The sequence below is a fragment of the Hirundo rustica genome, chromosome 16 (assembly GCF_015227805.2).
Source record: "Hirundo rustica isolate bHirRus1 chromosome 16, bHirRus1.pri.v3, whole genome shotgun sequence".
NCBI lineage: Eukaryota > Metazoa > Chordata > Aves > Passeriformes > Hirundinidae > Hirundo > Hirundo rustica.
The window spans coordinates 10,800,480-10,820,735 of record NC_053465.1 but is presented as its reverse complement, the minus strand read 5'-3'; the positions used below and the strand labels follow the sequence as shown (position 1 = coordinate 10,820,735).

General features: G+C 51.4%; 1 protein-coding gene across 3 annotated transcripts; it reads right to left on the bottom strand.

Moving 5' to 3' along the window:
• Positions 1 to 897: 897 nt before the first annotated feature.
• Positions 898 to 19,067, bottom strand: SGK2 (serum/glucocorticoid regulated kinase 2). 3 transcript variants are annotated; one of them, XM_040080233.1, is made up of 15 exons: positions 18,946 to 19,067; positions 15,150 to 15,306; positions 9,869 to 9,938; positions 8,655 to 8,712; positions 8,144 to 8,193; positions 7,514 to 7,571; positions 6,872 to 6,955; positions 6,433 to 6,564; positions 5,489 to 5,601; positions 4,980 to 5,016; positions 4,313 to 4,399; positions 2,945 to 3,040; positions 2,519 to 2,674; positions 2,054 to 2,143; positions 898 to 1,851 (listed from the first exon to the last, which is right to left on the bottom strand). In XM_040080233.1, the coding sequence occupies exons 2-15, from the start codon at positions 15,199 to 15,201 to the stop codon at positions 1,696 to 1,698; spliced, it is 1,239 nt and encodes a 412-aa protein (XP_039936167.1). In that variant the 5' UTR covers positions 15,202 to 15,306; positions 18,946 to 19,067; the 3' UTR covers positions 898 to 1,695. The 3 variants fall into 3 exon arrangements, with proteins under 3 accessions (XP_039936167.1, XP_058278720.1, XP_039936166.1); XM_058422737.1 differs by lacking the exons at positions 15,150 to 15,306; positions 18,946 to 19,067 and adding an exon at positions 14,171 to 14,268; XM_040080232.2 differs by lacking the exons at positions 15,150 to 15,306; positions 18,946 to 19,067 and adding an exon at positions 13,556 to 13,779.
• Between the last annotated feature and the right edge of the window lie 1,189 nt (positions 19,068 to 20,256).

Below are 20,256 nucleotides of genomic sequence, written 5' to 3'. Positions count from 1 at the left end.
GCTGTACCACTGCGGAGGGCGGGGGGTGTGACGGGGCAGGGACAGGCTGCGCGCTCCTGCCTTCTCTATGCTCTTGGCCGTAACCCACGCGTGTCAGGATCCAGCGCGGTCCCGCTGGCCTGAAACCCTTCTTGGCAGTGCTAGGCCTTTGGTTTCGCTTGAGTCTAAAATCCCAATCCTGACAGCTGCAGGTTCTCCCGTGTGAGGGTTCTGAGAAGCTGTGGCTGGCCCTGGATCCGTGGCAGTGTCTACGGCCAGGTTGGACGCTGGGGCTTGGAGCAGCCTGGGACAGTGGAAGGTGTCCCTGCCCATAACCTTTAATATCCTCAACGCTTCCCCGCTTAGCTTATTTAAACCCAGCCGTGTTAGTGATTTTCTGCACGGAGGCTTGTGCTCTCAGGCCCAGCAGAAAGCAAACCACCTCCCCCTGTTGTCCAGGACCACCAGAGAAGCAGAGCAGTGTTTGCAACTTTAATATAAACCATGTCATATTTCCAATGACTTCAGCATGTACAAGATAGAGCCTGATTAAAAAAAACCCCAAACAGACAGTTGTACCAGCACAAGGTTCCTCATAGCATGAGCATCACACAACTTTTATAAAGCCCCTTGTGTATCCCCATGTTGCTCTAAGCTCCCTCTCCTCCCCACAGCAGCAGCGCAGAACAGCTTAAAAAAGAAAATTAAAAAAAAAAAAAAAAAAAAAAGTGGGAAGTGATATTCAATGAAAACACCAGCACTTAAATTAAGGTAGAATAAATAACTGATCCACATCAGCGGTGGGCATTTTCAGGTGAGTGCTGGAGCCTGGTCACCACTCGCTGTTCGCTGCCCCGTGCTCATCGCAGTAGTGTTGGTGTGCCTGTGCACATGCTGTGAAAGCAGCCCCAGCCAGAGTTCAGCTATAAAGTTATTTTTATTTTTCCAAGCAAGTCAGCCTCTTTCCACACCCCCACTCTGATCTGGGATTTTCCTCTTACACATTGGCTCCTCCATCACAGCCTTGTTGTTACTTCAGTAGCATCCCAATCCCGGGCCAGGAAGATGATCCACTCACTTTAGTGAGAATGAGACTGGCATGAAAATCCACAGTGCAGTTCAGGATTTATAAGTCTGCAGCTGCCTTTCAAGCAATAACTGATTAACAGTTTTTCACTCAACCCAGGATAAGCAGCTTGAGTGACAGAGTTCACTTAAAGGAAGGAAGTCACTGTTCATGATGATATGAAGACTTTCCTTTTCTGTTGAAGGCTTGGGGAAAGAGCTTGGACATAGCTGAGCATAGCTCCACAAAAAACAAACAAACAAACAAACAACCCCCAAACAAACAAAATAAACAAAACAAAACAGAGTGTCCAGTTACAGGGACTGTTGATGTGAATGATGGCACATACCTCAACCATAAATACAACCACAGAGTGAATACAATTCTGCCAAGTAGCACAAGACACTCAGGGAAAATCATAGTCAGTGTCCCACTTTCCCTGGCAGGGGAACATTCACTTAGGGAGAAAATCCACCAAACAGCAAAAATTAAGAGCTCTGTTCCATCCCAGCCCGTTAGTGTGTTAGTGCCAGTTTCCTTAAACCACGAGCAAAGGACAATACCAATTGTCTCAAAAGGCAAAAAAGAAAAGGAAAATAAACATAAAACCCATTCATTTAAAAAATGGCTTCACAAAGCCTTCGTAAAACTTAAATGTCCTCTTCAGTTGGTGCATATGAAAATCCTAAAAATGCATCTGAGGCACTGGAGCTGCTGGCTGCTAGGTCAGGCGTTCGGGTGATGGAGGCAGAGATGGCTTCTTGGGTGAACTCTGGATCAAAGTGTCGCAGATCAGCTGGGCCAGCCTAAGCCAAGGAGCAGAGACACACAGTCATCGAGTGAGCAGAGCCAGACCACACCCTTGTGTTCAGAAGTCCAACACAGCTGCTCTTCCAAAAGAGCAATCACCACTGCATCTGCAGGTGCCAACCCACACCTCAGAACCCTCAGTGTCAGCAGGAGACATCTGGAGAGGATCCCTTCTGTAAAACAGAATTATCCACTTACCACATTGGGGTTGAATGGAGGAGTAATCCTCTTGTGATATAAATCATCCCAGTTTATTGGGCTGAAGAATACGTGGTTCTTTATCTCAAGCTGTGCAGAAAGCAGGAAGGAAAAGTCAGTCTTCTGCCAACCCTCGTTTTCCAGCACCTGGTCTCAGCTTTAAGTGGTTTAAGAAAGGCTTGAAGTTACCACACACCCATATCCAGAAACCCTTAATACATGAGAGTCCTGGTCCAGGAATCCCCTGGAGGGAAATCACACATCACACACTGGTGTCCTTAGCTGACCACCACCCCTCTCCCTTTGGAAATCCAAGTCAACTCCACGTGTCCCTTGTAGGAGGCTGAAGGGACAGACTGTGTGGGAAGGTTTTTCCACGGCAGTGCTCTTATGAAAGAAATGCTCAGAATAGGAGTTTTCCCAGCCATCCTCCCTCCCTTCCAGCTCACAGTGAGGGCCACATACAAAGTCTGTTTTGGCACCCAGCCTCCTCTTCTGGTCCTTGTGGAGAAGTCCCTGGAGGATGTCACAAGCTGCCACAGTCTTGGTTCCTTGGATCTGCAGTGGCTTGTGCAGAATGTTGTCATACATCTGAGACACATCCCGGCTGTAAAAAGGAGGCTAATTTGAAAGAGAGGAGAAGCAGCCAGGTAAAACATGAGCTGCCAGAAGGAGCCACACCTTGCAGGTTAAAATGAGTCCTGCAGTGAGTAGATGAGGGAGACCTGCCACACCTCTGCTCAAAAGGGCAGTGGCAGGACTGAACCAGACCATTAATTCAGGATGTAGTTGTCTATCAAGTACCTAGCGAACACCAGACCAACCTCACACTGCAGCTTTTGCAAATAAAATTTTGCTATGTAAAGTAAACCAGCCCATTTCCAAACTTACCAGTCCAAAGAGCATTTCATAGAGGACAGCTCCGAGGCACCACCAGTCCACGGTCCTGTCATAGGGCTGCTTCTTTAGCACCTCAGGAGCCAGGTACTGGGAAGTCAGAAGGAAATACTGGAGTCAAATTATAAAGGAAGGGCTTTGCCCTTAGTCCCAAACCTGGCTGCAGCTCAAGTTGAGCAAATGCATTTGGAATAGCACAGATGCATTTCCTGGTACTATCTAATAAACTTTCCAATTGCTTTGGAGCAACGGGGTTGAGAGACACCTACCAAAGCCCTCAAAGTGTCCTTGCAGGCTACAGGAGGTGCTCTTCCTCAAGAGGACTTCTACAAGTATTTGCCACCTGCTGCAATTCAGCCAGCAATCCTGTCCCACTATGACATATCATATCTCTTAAAAGCTCCTGCATTTTTGAAAAAGCTGCAGTTTTCAGTCCCAGTAAGTCTGTCCAAAGCAACAAAACTACCAAGAAGCACCATCAGGGAGCCACAGGCAAGAAATTGAGCAGTCTGCAGAACAGTTTCCACAGAATTACTTCTGTGTACTATCAGGCTCTGTCTAGAACAGCAAAATACCAACACACACCAAAACTAGAAAGAAAAGCTCAAACACTCCTGTTAATTCATGCTGTGCTATTGCATAAGTGACACTGCGCTGAAAAAGGAGGGAAATTCCTGCCCACTTCTGCTGGGCTTGAACACTGAAAGGTGCTGTGTTTACAGACCCTTGGTCAAGCTGCCTAGGGAAAGCAGAAGTACAGGTTATTACCTAGGCTGAAGCACCAAAATCCCCAAGCTCAGTAAGAAGCAGGCAAAAAAGCCTCTAAGAACCCGGGCTGGAAATAGGTTTTCACAAAAGCCAGTTGCAATGCATTGGAGGAAGGGCATTTCCTCCCTTGGAGGAGTGTTTGCATTCCAGGGGAGAGCCTGCTCCTCTCCTCTACACAGGGCATTCTGCAGCTCCTGCTTGCACCAAGGACACACAGGAGAGCACAGCAAGGTCCTGTACATGCCAGTACCAGCAGGCTCCTTGCTCTGCCCCTCTGGGGTCTCCAAGCAGGTAAACATCCTGCTCCCAGGGACAAGGTTGTCTCCACCTGCAGAGCTATTTTCACAAGCCTGGCCGTTTCCAAGTGCAGCAACCCCTGCTCCAACAGCTCATTAGTACTCCAAAATTGCTGTGTTGTTACAGGTAGAGCTGTCTCTGCTGGATAGGGAAGGCCTTATCTGAACTCCAGCTTCAGGCTGACAACCTCAGAGCCCATAGTTTTTGGAGGTGTCACATAAGCTCAAGATCCAGACCACCAAGTGTCTGAAAGTTTCCAGCACCCAGGTCATAGCAAAACCCCAGCACATGGAGTACCTCAGGAGTGCCACAAAAGGTAGAAGTTGTCTCCTCTTGCTCCATTCCTTCTTTGCAGAGTCCAAAGTCTGTCAATACTATGTGTCCCTAAAAAAAAAAAAAAAAGGAGAAATTTTAGCTTGTCCTACTCTTTCTAGAGAGGAGACAGGATCTCTAAAGATTTGCCTAAGCATTAATTCTCATGTGGGTTTTAGTTCCCCACTGCTCATCTGCTTCCCCTCCCTCCCTTTATGTTCATCCTATAGTACAGGTGCTGGAGCCTGTAGAAAAAATAAAGTCGAGATTTCTTCTTATTTTTTGTCTACAGCTAGGATAGCCAGGAAGAAATCCAGCACTGTTGTGATTTTCTGCTGTTTTTTCCCAGAGCCAACTTATGTAACAGTCACCACCAGAGTTACAGCAGTAATCTGCTCTTCATATCCCTGATCCCTGCCCACAGGTCAAGTCCCAGCTTCTGGGAGTGAGCCAAAAGCCTCAAAAACATACGGTTCTTCAGAGGGACAAGCCCACTCATCCCTCCAGGATCTGCACAGAAGTGCAGTGGGGCAGACAGACAAAATCCACGCCATCATGTCAGCTAGAGTCCAGCTTGCAGAGCCACAGCCCTCTGCTTGTGGTCCCAATGTTTTTAAAGCCAGCAGGAAGAGAGCACAAGCTGTGAATATACCTGGCAATCCAGGAGGATGTTCTCAGGCTTTAAGTCCCTGCAAGACAAAGTGCTGTTTGAGCAGATTTTGCCAGATATTTAGAAAACACAGATGTGAAACAGCATCAGCTAAGAACAGGGGCTAAGGGCTCCCAATCCAGATCACTAAGACCTTCCCAAGTTGCAGACTGCCACCACATGCAAACATAAATAGGCTGCTTTCACACAGGATCAGCCATTAGACTGCAATTCTGTGTATGAATTGTTACTGAGGGATGATTTCTTACTTGTTGAGCTAGGTTTATTTTATGTCTTTAAGTTTAACACCCTCAGACTGATACTGGGAAGGGGAAGGAATGGTTTATTGCCCATCAGGTCCTGTGCAGACCCTCTTGCAGGGTAAGGTGGCAGCAGCACCATCTCATCTGGGGTAGGACATCCTGCAGTTACTCCAGTCCTGCATTTCACTTCCCCAGTGAACCCCTTTCCCTCCCAACACTGCCTGGGGAGGCTGGGTGCCCCTGCCTTACCTGTAGATGATGTTTAGGGAATGCAGGTACCCAATGGCGCTGGCCACTTCTGCAGCGTAGAATCGGGCCCGGGGCTCTCGGAAACAGCGCTCCCTTTGCAAGTGGAAGAAGAGCTATGGGAAGGTGAGAGGGTTGGTCATGCTCTAAATAAATGAAGGCTAATCTGGAGCAAGGCTGAAAGCCAGCTACGTAAGTGCAAAGTGATTTGCAGCAGGTAGCACATGAACAGCATGAAATAAGCCCAAGCCAAGTGAATTAAAGAAATCCAAACATCTATTTAGAAATTGTTTCATTTCTTCTCCTCATCATTCACAAAAATTAATAATTCTCAACCGCCCCCCATCATCAGCTGACTTGATTAAGCTCCTGGCTTACTACAACCCACAGGCTGATTACAGTGGTAGCATGGCCATGAGAAGTGTTACATGCAGAGAGCTGAACATGCAGAATTCCCCAACATGAACTTGATCTGGTCAAGATATCCACCTTAACAATATCTCCCAGCCAGTTTCAGACAGCATAGAAAGAGCTGAGAAAGGTAAACTTCTACAGGGCAGAAAAAGTCTAGAAAGTTGCAATGGCGTCACCTCTGAGTGCTAGACATGGATCCAGAGCTGGCCCACAGGGGGTTTCTCAAAAGCTCACCAACACCAATATTTCCTGTATTGTCTATAGGATTTAAAAATGCTCCAATACTGCTTTCCTCAGAACCTTTATTTTGGGAATCATCTGACTCAGGTCACAGCCAGCAGGATCTTGACTCAATTTACATGTGAGGATACCTGGTATCCTGCCAGCTATTCCTGGCTGCTCCTTGCCAGCAGTCAAACCAACATTATCATCTTCTCAACATCATTATCTTCTGACAAGAAATAGCTTTAAATAAAGCCGCATGTTTGTGAAGGACCGAAAAGGATTAAAACAAAGCCTGTAAGTGCACTCACCTCTCCTCCATTTACATAGTCAAGCACAAAATAAAGCTTCTCTGTGGTCTGGAAGGAGTAGTGGAGCCCCACGAGGAAGGGGTGCTTGACATTTTTCAGGAGCACATTGCGTTCTGCCATGATGTGGTTTTGCTATCGAAAAGCAGACAAGGCATTAAGGTTTCAGGCAGGGATCCAGCCCAGCCTGCCCTAAGGGCTCGCTGCTGCTATCAAAACAGATGGAAGCTGAGAGCCCACAAGGGTCACTTCCAGCCCCAAAAAGAGAACCCCTCCCTCCTATCTGACCTAAATAATCTCTGTTCTCTAGTGCTCATGGCACAGGCAAATCCACGTTTAACATGTGAACTGCCTGCCTGAATGTCAGGTGCCCTGATTGCATTACCCAGAGAGCCCATACATCAACCACAATTTCCAGAATAGCCCAGGAGAGCAGACATACCTCCTTTTTCTTGAGGATGGTTTTCTTATGCAAGACTTTCACTGCATAAAAAGTCCCGTCACACTTGCGTTTGGCCAGGAGAACCTGCAACAGAAGGTCCTGGTCACAGCTATCTCACCTTGGTCAGTGTGTCCTCATTAGCTCAACACTCTTGTGGGTGATTATGCACAGAAAACTACTTCAGAAGGCCAGGTACAGGGTTTTAAGGACCAAGCTCCAGTCTCCTCAATTCCCAGCACGCTGTCATTGCCAGAAGAAAAGCACTCAATATCTCCACATATATCCCCTAGACACCCAATAGTAAATAGTTGTGGAGCCAGTCCCATTAAAAGTGAATCTTGGCTGTCTCCAAGGCTTCTCTGGAGATCTTCTGCTGAACAAGTTTGAAACTTCTTTTGAATCAAGCACTGCTCTTTACCATCACCACCCTGCATGTAAAACCCCTCATCTTCAGTCCTTAGAGGGCTTGAAGGACCTTAAATAATAACAGTGTCTCAGGTTTTATTTAATCTCAATCCCACTCAGGCCAAACATCTCAGGAGAGCTGCAAGCAAAGGACACAGCCAGAAACTCCTTCAGCAGCACACGTTCCTTCCAAGCTGCCTCCAAACAGCTGCAGCCCACCTGCACAAACCCACTTACTTTTCCAAAGCTTCCTTTGCCAATAACCTTCAGGAAGTCAAAGTCTGTTGGCTTGGCACTGTTGGGCAAGAATGAAATAAGTTAATGTTTCTGGGAGAGAAACACGCAACGCTAACACCACCAAAGCAGAATTCCTGCTTGGAAAAACGAGTGTTTGTAAAAGGGATTAAAGGGCGCTGGTGGGTGACCCTCGGTCCCAGGGGGCTCAGGATTCACTCTGTTAGTGTCAGTGCACCCCACAGAGCGTGAGCAACCCCGCAGCAGCCCACGGGCTGAGGGCAGCAGCAGTGACAGCACCTGTAAGGACAAAGGGATGCCTTTACAGGGGACACAGTTTATCCCTGTCTCTAAGGAAAGATAGTCAGGAAGCCAGCAAGATGAGGAAGACTTTCCCTTACTACCTCTCTAAAGAAAAGGGACAAGGGGCTGCAGATGTGACCAGGAGAGGATGATTATAACGAATACCAGCTACAGCTTAGTCTTGGAAGCTGGTGCATTGGTGTTAAACGTCAAGAAATGTAATTGTCCAGACTCCTACAGACACCACCCTGTGACACACAGGGACCATCTGCATCCCCCTGCCAGACCTGTTCGTGCTCCACACCCTACCTGGCTCTGCAGGGAGCTTACTTGGGGTTAGCAGAAGGTCCGAGGTTGATGTTGTCTGTTGGTGTTGAAGGCTAGAGGAGATAATCAGAATTTTAGTCACAATGACTGTGCTGTGGGTTGGGTTTTCCCTTCCTCAACACAGCATCCTTCACACAGAGCCGTTGATAAACGCCCATCAGTGAAAGACCCAGTGGATACTTCAGCAAATATTTAAGGTCTCTTTAGCTGGCCTTATGCACACTCAGCACCACAGAGCTGCAGCCTCCCTCTTCCCAAAGACAAGGGGATACACACACACACTCTTCTTCTCTTCCAGCCCCCTAGGAACGTTACCCTCCTCAGACTCTGGAAACATCATGCCTTGTCCAAAAGAGCCTCTCTGCTGTTTTTCTCCACCCAGCATCACTCACAGGGCAGCAATAAGAATTCACCCACCAGGCTAACACAGGTTCTCTCCTTCTTTTTCGTCTAAAAGCACCATCTCCCTTTGTCCCAAAAGTGAGGATTTGCTTGTTCAGAGCCATGATCTCACCTGGGTGCTTTTGTCTGGGCTCCGAGAACGATCCATTAAAAAAACAACTCGCTCAGCACTTGGGAAAAGAAGAGGAAGTCAGTGTTGAATACAAAATCTGAGAGAGAAACAGTCTCACACCATTAACCTACCAGGGAGTAGTGCAAACCCCAGTGTGTGCACCCCTTCCATCACAGAAGGGCTCAGATGAGCTCCCCAGCCCTGCCATCCCCAAAGGATGGGGCACCTGCACTCTGGGGCAGGCAGGGAACAGCGTGTGCTGACAGGAGACTGGGGAGGCAGGGGTCCTGGGTGAACGAGCATGTCTCATGTTAGCCCCTGGCTTGCAATAGCAGAAACAGCATGAGCACATGAGGACCAGCACAGCCCAGGTGAAGTCACAGCTCTCCTGGCCGTGGTCAGACCCCTCTCGAGGCAGATGCAGCCCCCTCCCCACTGCACAGGGATGCTGCAGCCCAGTGACTATCCCCACAGGGCGGCCAGGAGAGTCCAGCTAGGTCCAGCCACCACGGTCCATGGGGCTGGCAGCAGCCAGAGGCCACTCCCCAGGTCAGGCCAGGGCAGGGCTGTTGACACTGCAGGGAAGAGGAGCTGCCAGGGCCAACTTGGTGAGCAGAGGTATGGAAGACCTCTTGTCTGCCTGGTGCAGCTTTTGCTGGGGCTGGAGAAGCCAGACTTGAACAGTTATTGGTTCAGATCCACCCTGCCTGAGCATCACTGGGGATGGGTGAGCCTTGCCTCAGGGATTCTTCCCTTTGGTTTTAAGGGTTCCCTTACGCTCTTTGAAAAAAGCCAGAATTAAGAAAATACCATGAACAAAACAGCTCTGCTCCCTTCCCCCCTGCCCCAGAGAGCTTGGCCTCCCCCTCAGCCCCACCACACTGCATCAAGGCTCTGAATCCCCACAGCCAGCTCTGCCCCACCCCTCCCAAAAAGGCAGCCCAAAGACCCCACATCTCACCTGTGGGTGCTCCCACCCTGTGCCCCACGCACTGCCAGGCACAGACCCCCAGCCATCCCAAAGAAACCCCTCTGGCACAGGCAGGCTGAGCATGGCAGCAGCTGCCGGGCAGCAGCAGACGCTGGCAGCTGGATCGGGGACTGCCCACATCTGCCCGGTGCCAGCCAGCTCCATCCCCCAGCCAGGCAGCACAGGGGTTGTCGGGCTGGGCTGTTAAAGGGCTCCCATCCCACGGGGAGGGTGTGATACTCACTACGAGCAGAGCCTGGAGCCCGAGGCCTTGATGGTTTGTTCTATCCTCTCCCGGCCGTGCTTGATGAGTTCTGCGAGGAAAGTTGGAGCACCGAAGGCGATTAGCTGGCAGCGTGATCACAAGTGCACAGAGGCACGCTTGTTCTTCACTGACCTTGCTCTTCTCTCCACAGCCGCCCTCCTCCCCCCCTCCTTCCACTCACATACCAAAATAACCAGGAAATTATAGGAACCAGGACATCTTCCCTCCCAGCCTCACCAGGAGCCCTCAATAGCTCGCAGGACGGGGATGAGTGCCACAAAACAGACACCCTCTCTGGTGGCTGAGGGGACTCAGGCTAAAGCGCCACTGTCAAGCCACCCCTGCGTCCCCAGGAGGGACAAGGAGAGCGCTTACAAGCACGAGGTTGTACTGGGATACGTCACACACTTGGCACATCCACTGTCCCTTTCATTCAGGACCGCGAGTAATTAGGGACGTGAATGAAACCTTTCAGGCCCTGCAGGAGGTGAGGCAGCACACACACCACAGGAGTAACTCGCCCAAGGACACACAGCCAGTGCCAGAAGCTGGGATTCCCACCACGGAGCATCCCTGCCGCTCAGCTGTGCGGGCAGTTGCCACCACTCATCATCATCATCAGAGAGAGGAAGCCCTGAGCCTGCTCCCTGCTGCACAGGCTGAGCCAGAGGGAAGCCCAAGGGATGCAGCCTGTACAGAGGAGTTCTTGTTCTGCACAGATAGCAAATTTATTTCAAGACTCGGTTTTACTCCTCAGTTCTGCCACTGAAGGGAAAGCAAGAATCAAAACATTCACAGAAATGTGTGCTTCCCACTCCATCTAAAAAAGAAGGGGCTTTAGAGACTCAAGCAAGCTCTCATTCTGGAATAGCTCTTCTACAGACCAAGGAATGGAGAGCACCGACTGCCAGAGCCCATCTCCCTGGGCAAGGATTTTGTAGGACAAGGAGTTTCGAGGCAAACAAGCCCATAACAGAGCCTTTCCTCCATGGGTCCGTGGATCTGCCAGGCAGAGGGTCCCATGAGCTCCTGAGAGCTCCTCAACGGGCCCCACCAGCAGATCTGGGATTTGGGGGCAGCTCCGATGAGCAGCCAAAAAAACCCTAAGCTGTGAGTTTAGAGTTTCTGAATGGATAAGAAAGGCAAGGCAGGAATTTAAAGCAAAGCCCACAAACCCTGCAGAGAGAGAACTTGCAACATCAGGCTGGCTTGAGCCCCTGACCTTGTCCATACTTTGCCCTGCAGCAAGTCCAGGATCGTGTCCCAGCTGGCACCCACCAGCAGGGACAGCACACAGGCAGCACCCAGACAGATCAAGCCCCATCTCCTCCCCCTGGGCATAGTCCTTTCCCTGACAGCCTGGCTCTCCCAGCTCTGCTGAAGGTCATCCAGCACCTGCCCCGGGGCTGCATTTGTCTCACAGGCTGCAGGACAGGCATGGCCACAGCAGAGGGACATCCCTGCTGCTGTCCCTGAGCAGACAACACCCCCTGAGGGAGCCAGGCCTGGCAGGAGGCTGGCACAGGGCACACAGGTGTGTGTGGACAAGCCCCAGGCTGCACACTGCAGCAGTAGGTAGTGGAGTGAAAGTTCCCACCCCTGCTCAGGAGCCTCTCGCCAGAGCAACCCAACCTCACACCTCACACTCCTGCTCGCTGCCTGCAGCTCCATCAGGTGATACAGTCCATTTCCTCCTGAAGCCACACAAGCTTGGGTTTGGCCTCAGGGCCAGCTTGCTGCCACTGTTCTGATCCCAGACTGGGGGAAATAATGACTGGACTCAGGCACAGATGGAGATATCACAGCTTGGGCATCTTGGAGAGCACAGGGGCAAGCCATGGAAGCACATCTACGTGTCTCAGAGGTATTAGCGAGCAGCAAAGGATGCAGAACAAGTTCCTGACTCTCTCAAAGAGGCTTGGACAAGCCTGTTCTAGCAACCTGCAGCTAGGCAGGAGCCCCTTCCAGCCTGGCAGCCCATTTGTGCCTCCTTCCACCAGCCCTGTTCTGCTCCACTGCCTCTCTGCTGGAAGTGAAGCCACTCAACAAGTCCCTGCTGACCAAGGGCAGCTTTTTCATTAAAGGGACTTGCTCTGAGGTTAAAGTCTCTGGCACTGAAGTACCCTACCCATTTTTAGGAGGCGTGCATCCCCATCCCATATCACTTTCTGTTCAGGACCAGAACCACCTTCCCCAGCCCAAGCCCACCTTCAGAACCACGTCAGTTTGCGGTTCAAACCTCACGAGCAGTCAAGCAGGCTTTTCCTTATCACGAACAAACCACACTTTTCCTTATCACGAACAAACCCCACTCCCCCTAAAGCACAAAGATTTCCTGAGCGCACACACTGAACAACAGAACCAGAAATAGGTCAGGAAGCTACGCTGGCATCCTTGGTTATCCATGCCCGGCTGCATCCCTCCTTGTGCCTGCTGGTGCAGCACGGACGCTCCAGGCACAGCCAGGGCCACGCAGAGCATGGGCGAGCAAGGCTAGGAGTTCCCCAATACAACGTGACTGTTACACATCAGGAGCACAGCCCCCTGCACCCCGCTCCCCAAAGACCATTTCACCCCAACTCCCGGCCACAGGCACCCCCCAGGCGGGAAGTACCCGCTCACACAACAGAAAGCTGCTACTTACGAGTGGGAGCAGCTAAACCTCCCCCCAGCACACATCCCTCGGTAACATACGTTTGCTTCCCAGCAGAGCACGAGCGGCTCCCTGTTCCTTGCACAGTTCTGGCGGTGGTGACCCACATTCCCATGCTAGCCCAGCGTTATTTGCTACAAACACATTACTAATGCAAGGCGTACCTTGCACGGAGACACAACCTCACAGACTCGTCATCTGCGGGCTGCTCCCACCCTCCTCCCTGATGTCACCGCTCTCGGCAGCCTTCCCTGCCTAACCTACATTGCAAACCCCTCGGAGCGAGTGCCGGGTCCCCTCCTGCTCGGGGAAGGGCTGGCTGGCAGCTCGGGGAGGCCCGGCGGGGCTCTCACTGGGACAGCAGGTGGGGTTCTGGAGGAAGCGCAGAGTTTGGAGGGGCAGCGGTGAGAGGGGGACACCCAAGGAGCCCAGAGCTTTCACCCAGCACAGGGGCTGCTGGCAGCTTTAGGGGGAGATGCCCCAGTTTCAGCTGAGAGAGGAGCAGGGAGGGAGTGGGAACATGTGCAAACACGTGCTTTTAGTGGGGAAGAGGAAAAAAAAAAAAAAAAAAAAAAAAAAGCTCAAATTTTCCCCTGCTACAGATCTAAAAGCTAGCTGCAAGCAAGTACTGAACTCCACTTTCTTTCCCTTTGAGACACTACAGCAAGTCCAGGAAGAGGTTAGGACAGACTTTAAAGCACTTCTGCATTTCAGGAAGCTTTCTTAACCACCCTCTGGAGAGCTCCTGGCTTGTCCAATTTTCTCCTGTAGATCCTGTTCCCTACACCCCAGGGAGACTTCAAAACAGAGCAGGAGCCCAGCCAAGCAGCCCTGGCTCAGGGCAAGCCAGAAACAACAAATCCTCAACATTTTAGGGAAAAGCTACATGCAGAACTTCAAGAAAACAGCAGGTGGCTAAAGCTTAAAGCACTTTGTAGGAAAAAAAAAAAAAAAAAAAAAAAAAAAAAAGAAAAAAAAAAAAAAATTCCATGAAAACAAGTCATCAAACATACCTGGGAACACATCTCCCAAAGGCTGAGCCCTAAAGCACGGGAAGCAGCCCACAACCACCGAGCACAGAGACCTCTCATTCCCCTCGCTTCCCCTCCTTGCACTAGCCCACCCATGAGCCCAAAGCCCCTTCCTAAAACCCAGAGGGGAAGAGCTTTGTTTCCTGCAGCAGTTCATTTAGCCCCTCAACACAGCCACCCTCAGCTCCTTAGAGTGATCGTGCCACAGCTGCTGCCTCACTGCAGCACTTTAAAGAGAGCAGGAAGATCTGACCAGCTGCAAAAGATGAAGAAACACCTGCTAGCTCTACCCAAGGAGTGAGAATTTGGGTGGGAGGGATAGCTTTGGGTGAGGAGGAAGAGGTGCAGGTGGTGGGTAGGAGCAAATTACAGCCCGGCAGGCAGCTCAGGTGTTCTGAATAATTTTTTGCAAGTCAGCTGGAAATTTGTCCACTGTGCAGCGATTTGGAGGAAGTTCAAAACCGGCACTTGGTTCAGGTCAAGCCCTGAAGAAGCTGCTTTTCACAGTGTCCTTGGGGACAGAGGGCAGCCAGGCTGGTGCTTTGCAGCACTGTTGACTGCAAATATAAACACATAGGGAGCCTGGGGAGTCAAGACCTGGGAGAAGGGCTGATGTCTTCTTTTCATTACAAATAAAGCAGTCACTTTTTGCTTCCTCCGCAATTTCCCATAAAATCTCAGTGTGCAGCTGCAGCAGCAGGAAAGCAGCTTCTTGGGTGCAAGGAGGTAAAAGCCAGGCTGTGGGCAGCATTCCCTGTGGGAAGCAGAGGGGTTGGTCACTGTGGGATGGGTCCCTCACTCCAGACCATAGCTTCCAGGGGGAGATCACTGGGAACATCTGATGTGCTTGGTGCCTTGTGTAACAAGGGAGGGGGAGCAACATTTTGCTTGAAATATTACCTTCCTTCTGGCCAAAGCCTGATTTTTTTGCTCAGCCAATATTCTCAAGCTATCAGCATTGACATCTTTTAAGAATATCTCTTGTTTTTTCTTTTCTCCAGCTTTGCCTCCGCTTGCATTGAAATGATCAAATTTCAGAATAATTTCATCAGTTAACTTACGTTTTCTAGTCAGTGCCTTCTGCTTTTTTTTTGTTTACTGAAAATCTCAGTGTTATCAACAAAATTCACTTGATTTTAAATTCCATGAAAGAAGGCATCTTTAATTAAAAACCCACTTTCTATCTAAAGAAGAGAAAGCAGGAGGATCCTGTAAGGAAAGTTTTAACAGCTGAAATGTGTAAAACACCTAATCTGATGGATAATGATAAAGTGATGTTGGGCTGGTTTTGTCCATCCTACGCCCTGTGTGAGGGTCACTGGCCCTGCAGGGCTGGGTGTCCTCAGGGCCAGGGAAGAGGCAAAGCTGCCACCTCCCATCACACATGAGTCCCCTGTGTGTGTCCCATGGGAACCAGGGTCCCTGCAGCCCTTGCTGGGCAGGCTGAGCCTGGCTGGAGCCCACCAGGAAGGCTCAGAAAGCCCAGCGCTGGTGAGAAACCTCCACAGGACCCTCCTCCATGGCCTCAGCATCGCCAGGGCTCAGGGACACCGTGCAATCCTGCAGCATTACCCACCTTTTGTCTTTTCCAGGGCAGTGGAGGAGGTCTCCATCCAGGCCATGAGCATAAGCACACCCAAATAATCTCCTCTCCTTGCAGCTGGGGCAGGAATTCAGCCGCTGGCTCCGGGTGTCCTCGGGAAGCAGAGCACGCAGATGTGATGTTCCTCTCTCTGCAAAGGTGAAGGGCACAGGAGTAAGAGCAGGAGCAAGTCCTTGGGTGCAGCACTGCCAGCCAGCCAGGGACACGGGGACAGCTCCTGAGCCTCGTGTGGGCAGCACCCAGCCAGCATTCAGTCTGGTGGGGATTACTGGGGGGCTCTGCCATCACCCCAGGGACAAAGCACTTCGGGACAGGCAGACAGAGGGAATGGAAGAGAACTGGGAGGTTTGGCTCCTGTAACACAGAAGAAATTTACCCCAAACCTGTTTAATTCATGTATTTCTGCCATCATGAAAGGATCTGGGGTTTAGATGCTTTTGAGGAGCTGAAACCCAGTTCACCCTACCTGTATGCAGGGTGACTCCCCTGGCACCAGTGGCTCCCTGGCACAGGAGAAAACATTCCCTGGAAGCACAGGGACACATGGCTCACCGGTAAATTCCCAGTGTAGGACAGGTCCTCATTGGAAATTGAAGTTCAGGCACCACCAGACACCTGGGGCAGCTGCAAAGGGCTTTGCCTTGGAGCCCTGTGACTCTCCCTGGAGAGGTGACCAGGGTGAGCAGCTGTCACCCTGATGACATGAGTGGGACAGGTAGGTGTGAGCAGGGTGAGCCTCCTGCCCTCCCCATGCGTAAGAGATGAGGCTTTGCCCTTGCTCCGTGCCCACAGCCAGTCACTCCCTGCAGCAGCTCGTGTCCCTCGCCCGTGGTGTCCTGTGTCCATGGCAGGACACGCCAGTGCCACGCTGAAGGGACCCCTGAGTGCGGGAGCACACACATCACACAGGCACGTGTCCCTGCTGGTGCCACCAGGGTAACCATGTCCCCTCACACCAGCACTGCCCTTGGCCCGTTCCCCCGTCCAGAACTCACACACTCCTAAAAAAAAAAAATTAAACAAATCTGGTGAAGCTGGAGGGCTGCTGATGTCAGGGCTGGGTTTTGCCAGCATTGCTGCTCTCCTGTGCCTGGCTGCTGTTTCCCTGCCCTCCAGAGAACACATCTGTGCCAGGAAAACCTCTGGCTGGACCTGAGTTCAAAGGTGAGGAGCAGCTCTTGGGCAATTTAACCCCTTCTGTGCACACCTCCTGCTGGGACCCGGACAGGCCATTGGGAACAAGCTCTGGCCACAGAGAGGGATTTTTTCCAGCTGGACTGGCACAGCTCAGAGCCTCCAGACATTGCCTACACTTGGAAACATCTTCTTTTCCCCCAAGGGAGGGAAGCTGCCTTTCTCTTCCCCAGCCCTAGAAGGGGTCAAGGGCTGCGTGGTCCTTCCGTGGCTGAGCTGGATCCCTCCAGGAAGGACCATCCCAGCAAAGCCACGTTTGCAGCTTCACCTGGACACGACACATCCAGTGGGGACAACAGGTCCAGCCCATTGTCAGAGAAGTACCCTCTCTCTCTCTCTTACAGTATTTTATATGCTATTTTACAGGGAAAGATAAACCTAATCTCCCTGTCTAGCAATATCCATAACCATAATCATAAAAGTATCACTGAAGTGGAACCACACAGTCCTGAGCAGGTGGAATCGCAGGGAAGGTCCAGATAAGGCTAAAACAAATAACTTCTATGGAGAGCACAAAGCAAGAGTCCGTGGATCTGCAGTGAAAGTTGACCTAAAATATTTGGCTACTCTGTTATCTGTGCTGGGTAAGAGCTAAGATTAGGGTAGGATAGGATAGGATAGGATAGGATAGGATAGGATAGGATAGGAGGTCCTTTAAAAGCTCAGAGGCCATTTGTTCCTTTTAGGAGGATTCATGAAAGACTAAATAGATTATTGGTGACCATTGCAGCTCTTTAAAATATTATTTTATTTTTCCCCTTCTACATTTTTCTTTCAGCTTACAAAAACCAGGGCTGTGCCTGAGGCTTCGCCTTTGATCTTGCCAAGGAATCCCACGTAAGTGCTGGGATATTCCCCATTGGTTTGGAAAAAGGAGACAAGAGGAGACCACTGGGGATCAGGTTTTTATTCCAAAGGACAGCAAAGGTAGGTTTGAGCAACTCTTGCCACTTTTTGTGTCTATGTTTCTGTAAATATGCATGTGGCAGAACATTACTGATCTCCTGTAAAGCATTTATATCTCCTGTGGAATAAATTCCTGGGGTTATTATTGCCATTAAATTAAGTAGCTGGGGCATTTTTTCCTCCCAAATGCTTTTCAAATGTAGGCACAGTCTCAGTGAATAAATAACACTGTTGGAAGCAGCCTCACTGTAAGTGGCCTCTCCTGGCCAGCCTTGTCCTGCTTGCTGGCCCCTCTTCTCCTTCCCAGCAGCACTTGAGGACACACTACAGCCTGTGCTTGAGGGTCTTTAAAAATAAACAAGAAAACAAACAAACAAAACAAAACACCCCCGCCACCAAAAAAAAAAAAAAAAAAAAAACCAAAAAACAACACACCAACAACAAAAACCAACCACAAACCTGAAAAACACGAACCTCAAAACCTGTTTTTTGGAGTGAGTACCACTTTTCCCCTGCAGCACAGGTCAGTGTGACTGACACAGGCCCACCACCACCAGCTCGAGCCCCAGATGTGCCCAGCCTGGTGGGGACAAGGGCAGAGAGGCACTTTCCTGGCTGGGTTGAGCAGGGTTTAGCAGCTCAGAAGTGGCCCTGAGAGCTGCCCTGCCCAAACCCAGGCCCCTCGCTGCTGGCACAGCACTGGCTTCATCAGGAGAAGCTGTGGGTGCAGTGTCCCTGGAAATGCCTCCTCCCCTCTGCCTGCCCCATCCCTGAGGGCTGCCAGCTGGGATCCAGGTTTTCCACCCTTTCTATCCACGTGCAGATCCTGGGAAGTAACTGGTGCTGGCAGAGCCGGAGATTGTATCCAACACGTACAGGATCCAGTGAGCAGCCCAGTCCAAGCTGGGCTCAAGGCAGTGCCAGGACCTGTGAGCTCCTGTGCAAGAGCAGCAGAGCTGTCCTGACACCTGCCAAGCCCAGCGCTGTTCCCTGCTCTGGAGCTGAGCAGGAGCAGCCCTCCCTGTCCTGCCAGAGACGGGGTTGGGGAAGCTCTGTTAGAAGGCTGTTGGACACCCCTGAGCTTCACCAGGTCTGGCCTCAGAGACTCTCACTGCCCAGCACACCACAGCCAGCACAACCTGCAATTTCTCATGGAAACTTCACCCCTCTGGTGCTGCTGCAAATCCCAGCGGAGCCCAGGCTCCTTTCCATGGGCAGGTGGCCCAGGAACATGGGGACACACAGATGGTCTCTGCTGATCTGCCAGCTCCTGAAGTGACCCAGAGCAGGGACACTCATGGGTGCTCCCCACAGGAGCTCACCGAGGTGAGCCGATGTGGGGCCGTAGCGACAAGCAGGGTGCTGGAAGCCCCTTTGATGGAAGTTTTCTGGAGGAAGCAGGGCTAACACCACAAATTTTCCCAACTAGTTTGCAGGGGCAGCAAGGAGGCTGCTCGTCTCCTCTCTGGACTTTTCCACAGCTGGGAAACAACCCCACTGCTGGAACTCAACCCCCTCCACTTCCAGCTGCTGGCCCTGGGGAGCAGCTCTTCCACTGGCGGCAAGGGACGAGCCCTTCACAAAACCTCTGCTGCTCCCCAAGGGCTTCAGGAACTCATTAAAAGAGGAGAAAGTCGCAACCATCCCAGAGAAAGCAAATGGCCATTACCTGCAGACAGGGCTCCTGGGACGCGGCGGCGGGGCTGGCGGGCGCTGCCACGCTCTCCCTGTGGGAAGCAGCTTGCACAGCTCTCCCTCCCGTTGTTTTTATTTTGGCAATGCAGTCTGAAGGTCGAAGGAGAAGTCCGAAGGAGTGGCTTGTGGCAGGCAGTAAATTATTACCCTGGACCGCTCTCCGAGGGGACCAAGGCACAGGGAGCTGGGGTGGGAGAGGAAAATCCCTCCTTGGGGGGATTAGAGGGCAGCTCGCTGGCAGGGAAGTGCAAAGGGTCAGAACAAAGTGCTCTGTTTGCCGGAGGCTGTGCTGGGTCACATGCTGAGTCCCAGCAGAGGTAATGAGGCATGGGTCACCTCCCAAGCTCCAGCAAGACCTCCTGGCTGTGGACATGACCGGTTGCCAATCCCCCGGCAGCCCACAGACCTTGCCAGGCAGGAAGGAGCTGGGTGAGAGGGAGCCTTGCCCTCTGGCAGCACCGAGGGGCGAGAAATCCAGGGACTTTTACATGCTTCATCTGTGCAGGGGCGACAGTCCTACAACCTCCCTTCTGCCTCCTGTGTGTCCCCCACTCTGTGGATCCTGGGCCACTCATACAGAGGAAAAACCACCTGAGAATCCAAGGAGGACCCAGACCCATGGGCACATCAGAACTGAGCCCAGAGGAGCATTCTTAGAGCCAAAATCTGCTGCCCTCCATGCCCTTCCCAATTTGCTCCACTCCTCTCCCTTCCCCTCTGCAGGAGCCCAGCGCCAGCAGTCACACATCGCTGTGTGGGGGCCCGAACAAGGGTCTGACAGATGAGTGTGTTGGTGGAGTCACTGGTGGAGCCTCCAGCTCCTCACCTGAAACACAAACTCCAAAGCTGTACAAAAACAGTTGACAGAGAACATTGGTGACACTATCAAAATAAGCATATTCTGAAACAGCCTGGAATATGTGGTATGGAATACGTGATATGGAGTACTAAACTCCATGGGGCTGAGATATCCAGCTGGCAGCACAGGCAAGGCCTCTGGCTCCATGTGTGAGCAGGAGGCAGAGCCATCCCTGCCCTCTGCACACGGGAGGAGTGGGCTCAGCCCCGAACCTCACTGCACCTCCCACCGATGGCCCGTTGGGTGGCACAAATGTGTGGATGCACGAGGGCAACAGAGATTCGGTATCACCCTCGTGTCTCAGGAAAGGAGCCCAAATAGAGGTCCCTATTGTGTTTGAGGAACTGTAAAGACACAGAGGGAAATAAATCCGTTCCCTGGTAGTGCAGAGAGGCCTTTGTTTGCCTGGTTTTCGGGATGAGAAGG

What these genes read in the sequence shown, in the direction of transcription:
- SGK2 (XM_040080232.2), bottom strand. Translation starts at nt 13,730, where the DNA reads ATGAACTGCTGCAGGAAACAAAGCTCTTCCCCTCTGGGTTTTAGGAAG. An exon ending in TCCCTAAACATCATCTACAG is followed by an intron (nt 5,017 to 5,488) that starts GTAAGGCAGGGG and finishes TTTGTCTTGCAG; the next exon opens with GGACTTAAAGCCTGAGAACA. An exon ending in ATGAAATGCTCTTTGGACTG is followed by an intron (nt 2,675 to 2,944) that starts GTAAGTTTGGAA and finishes CTTTCAAATTAG; the next exon opens with CCTCCTTTTTACAGCCGGGA.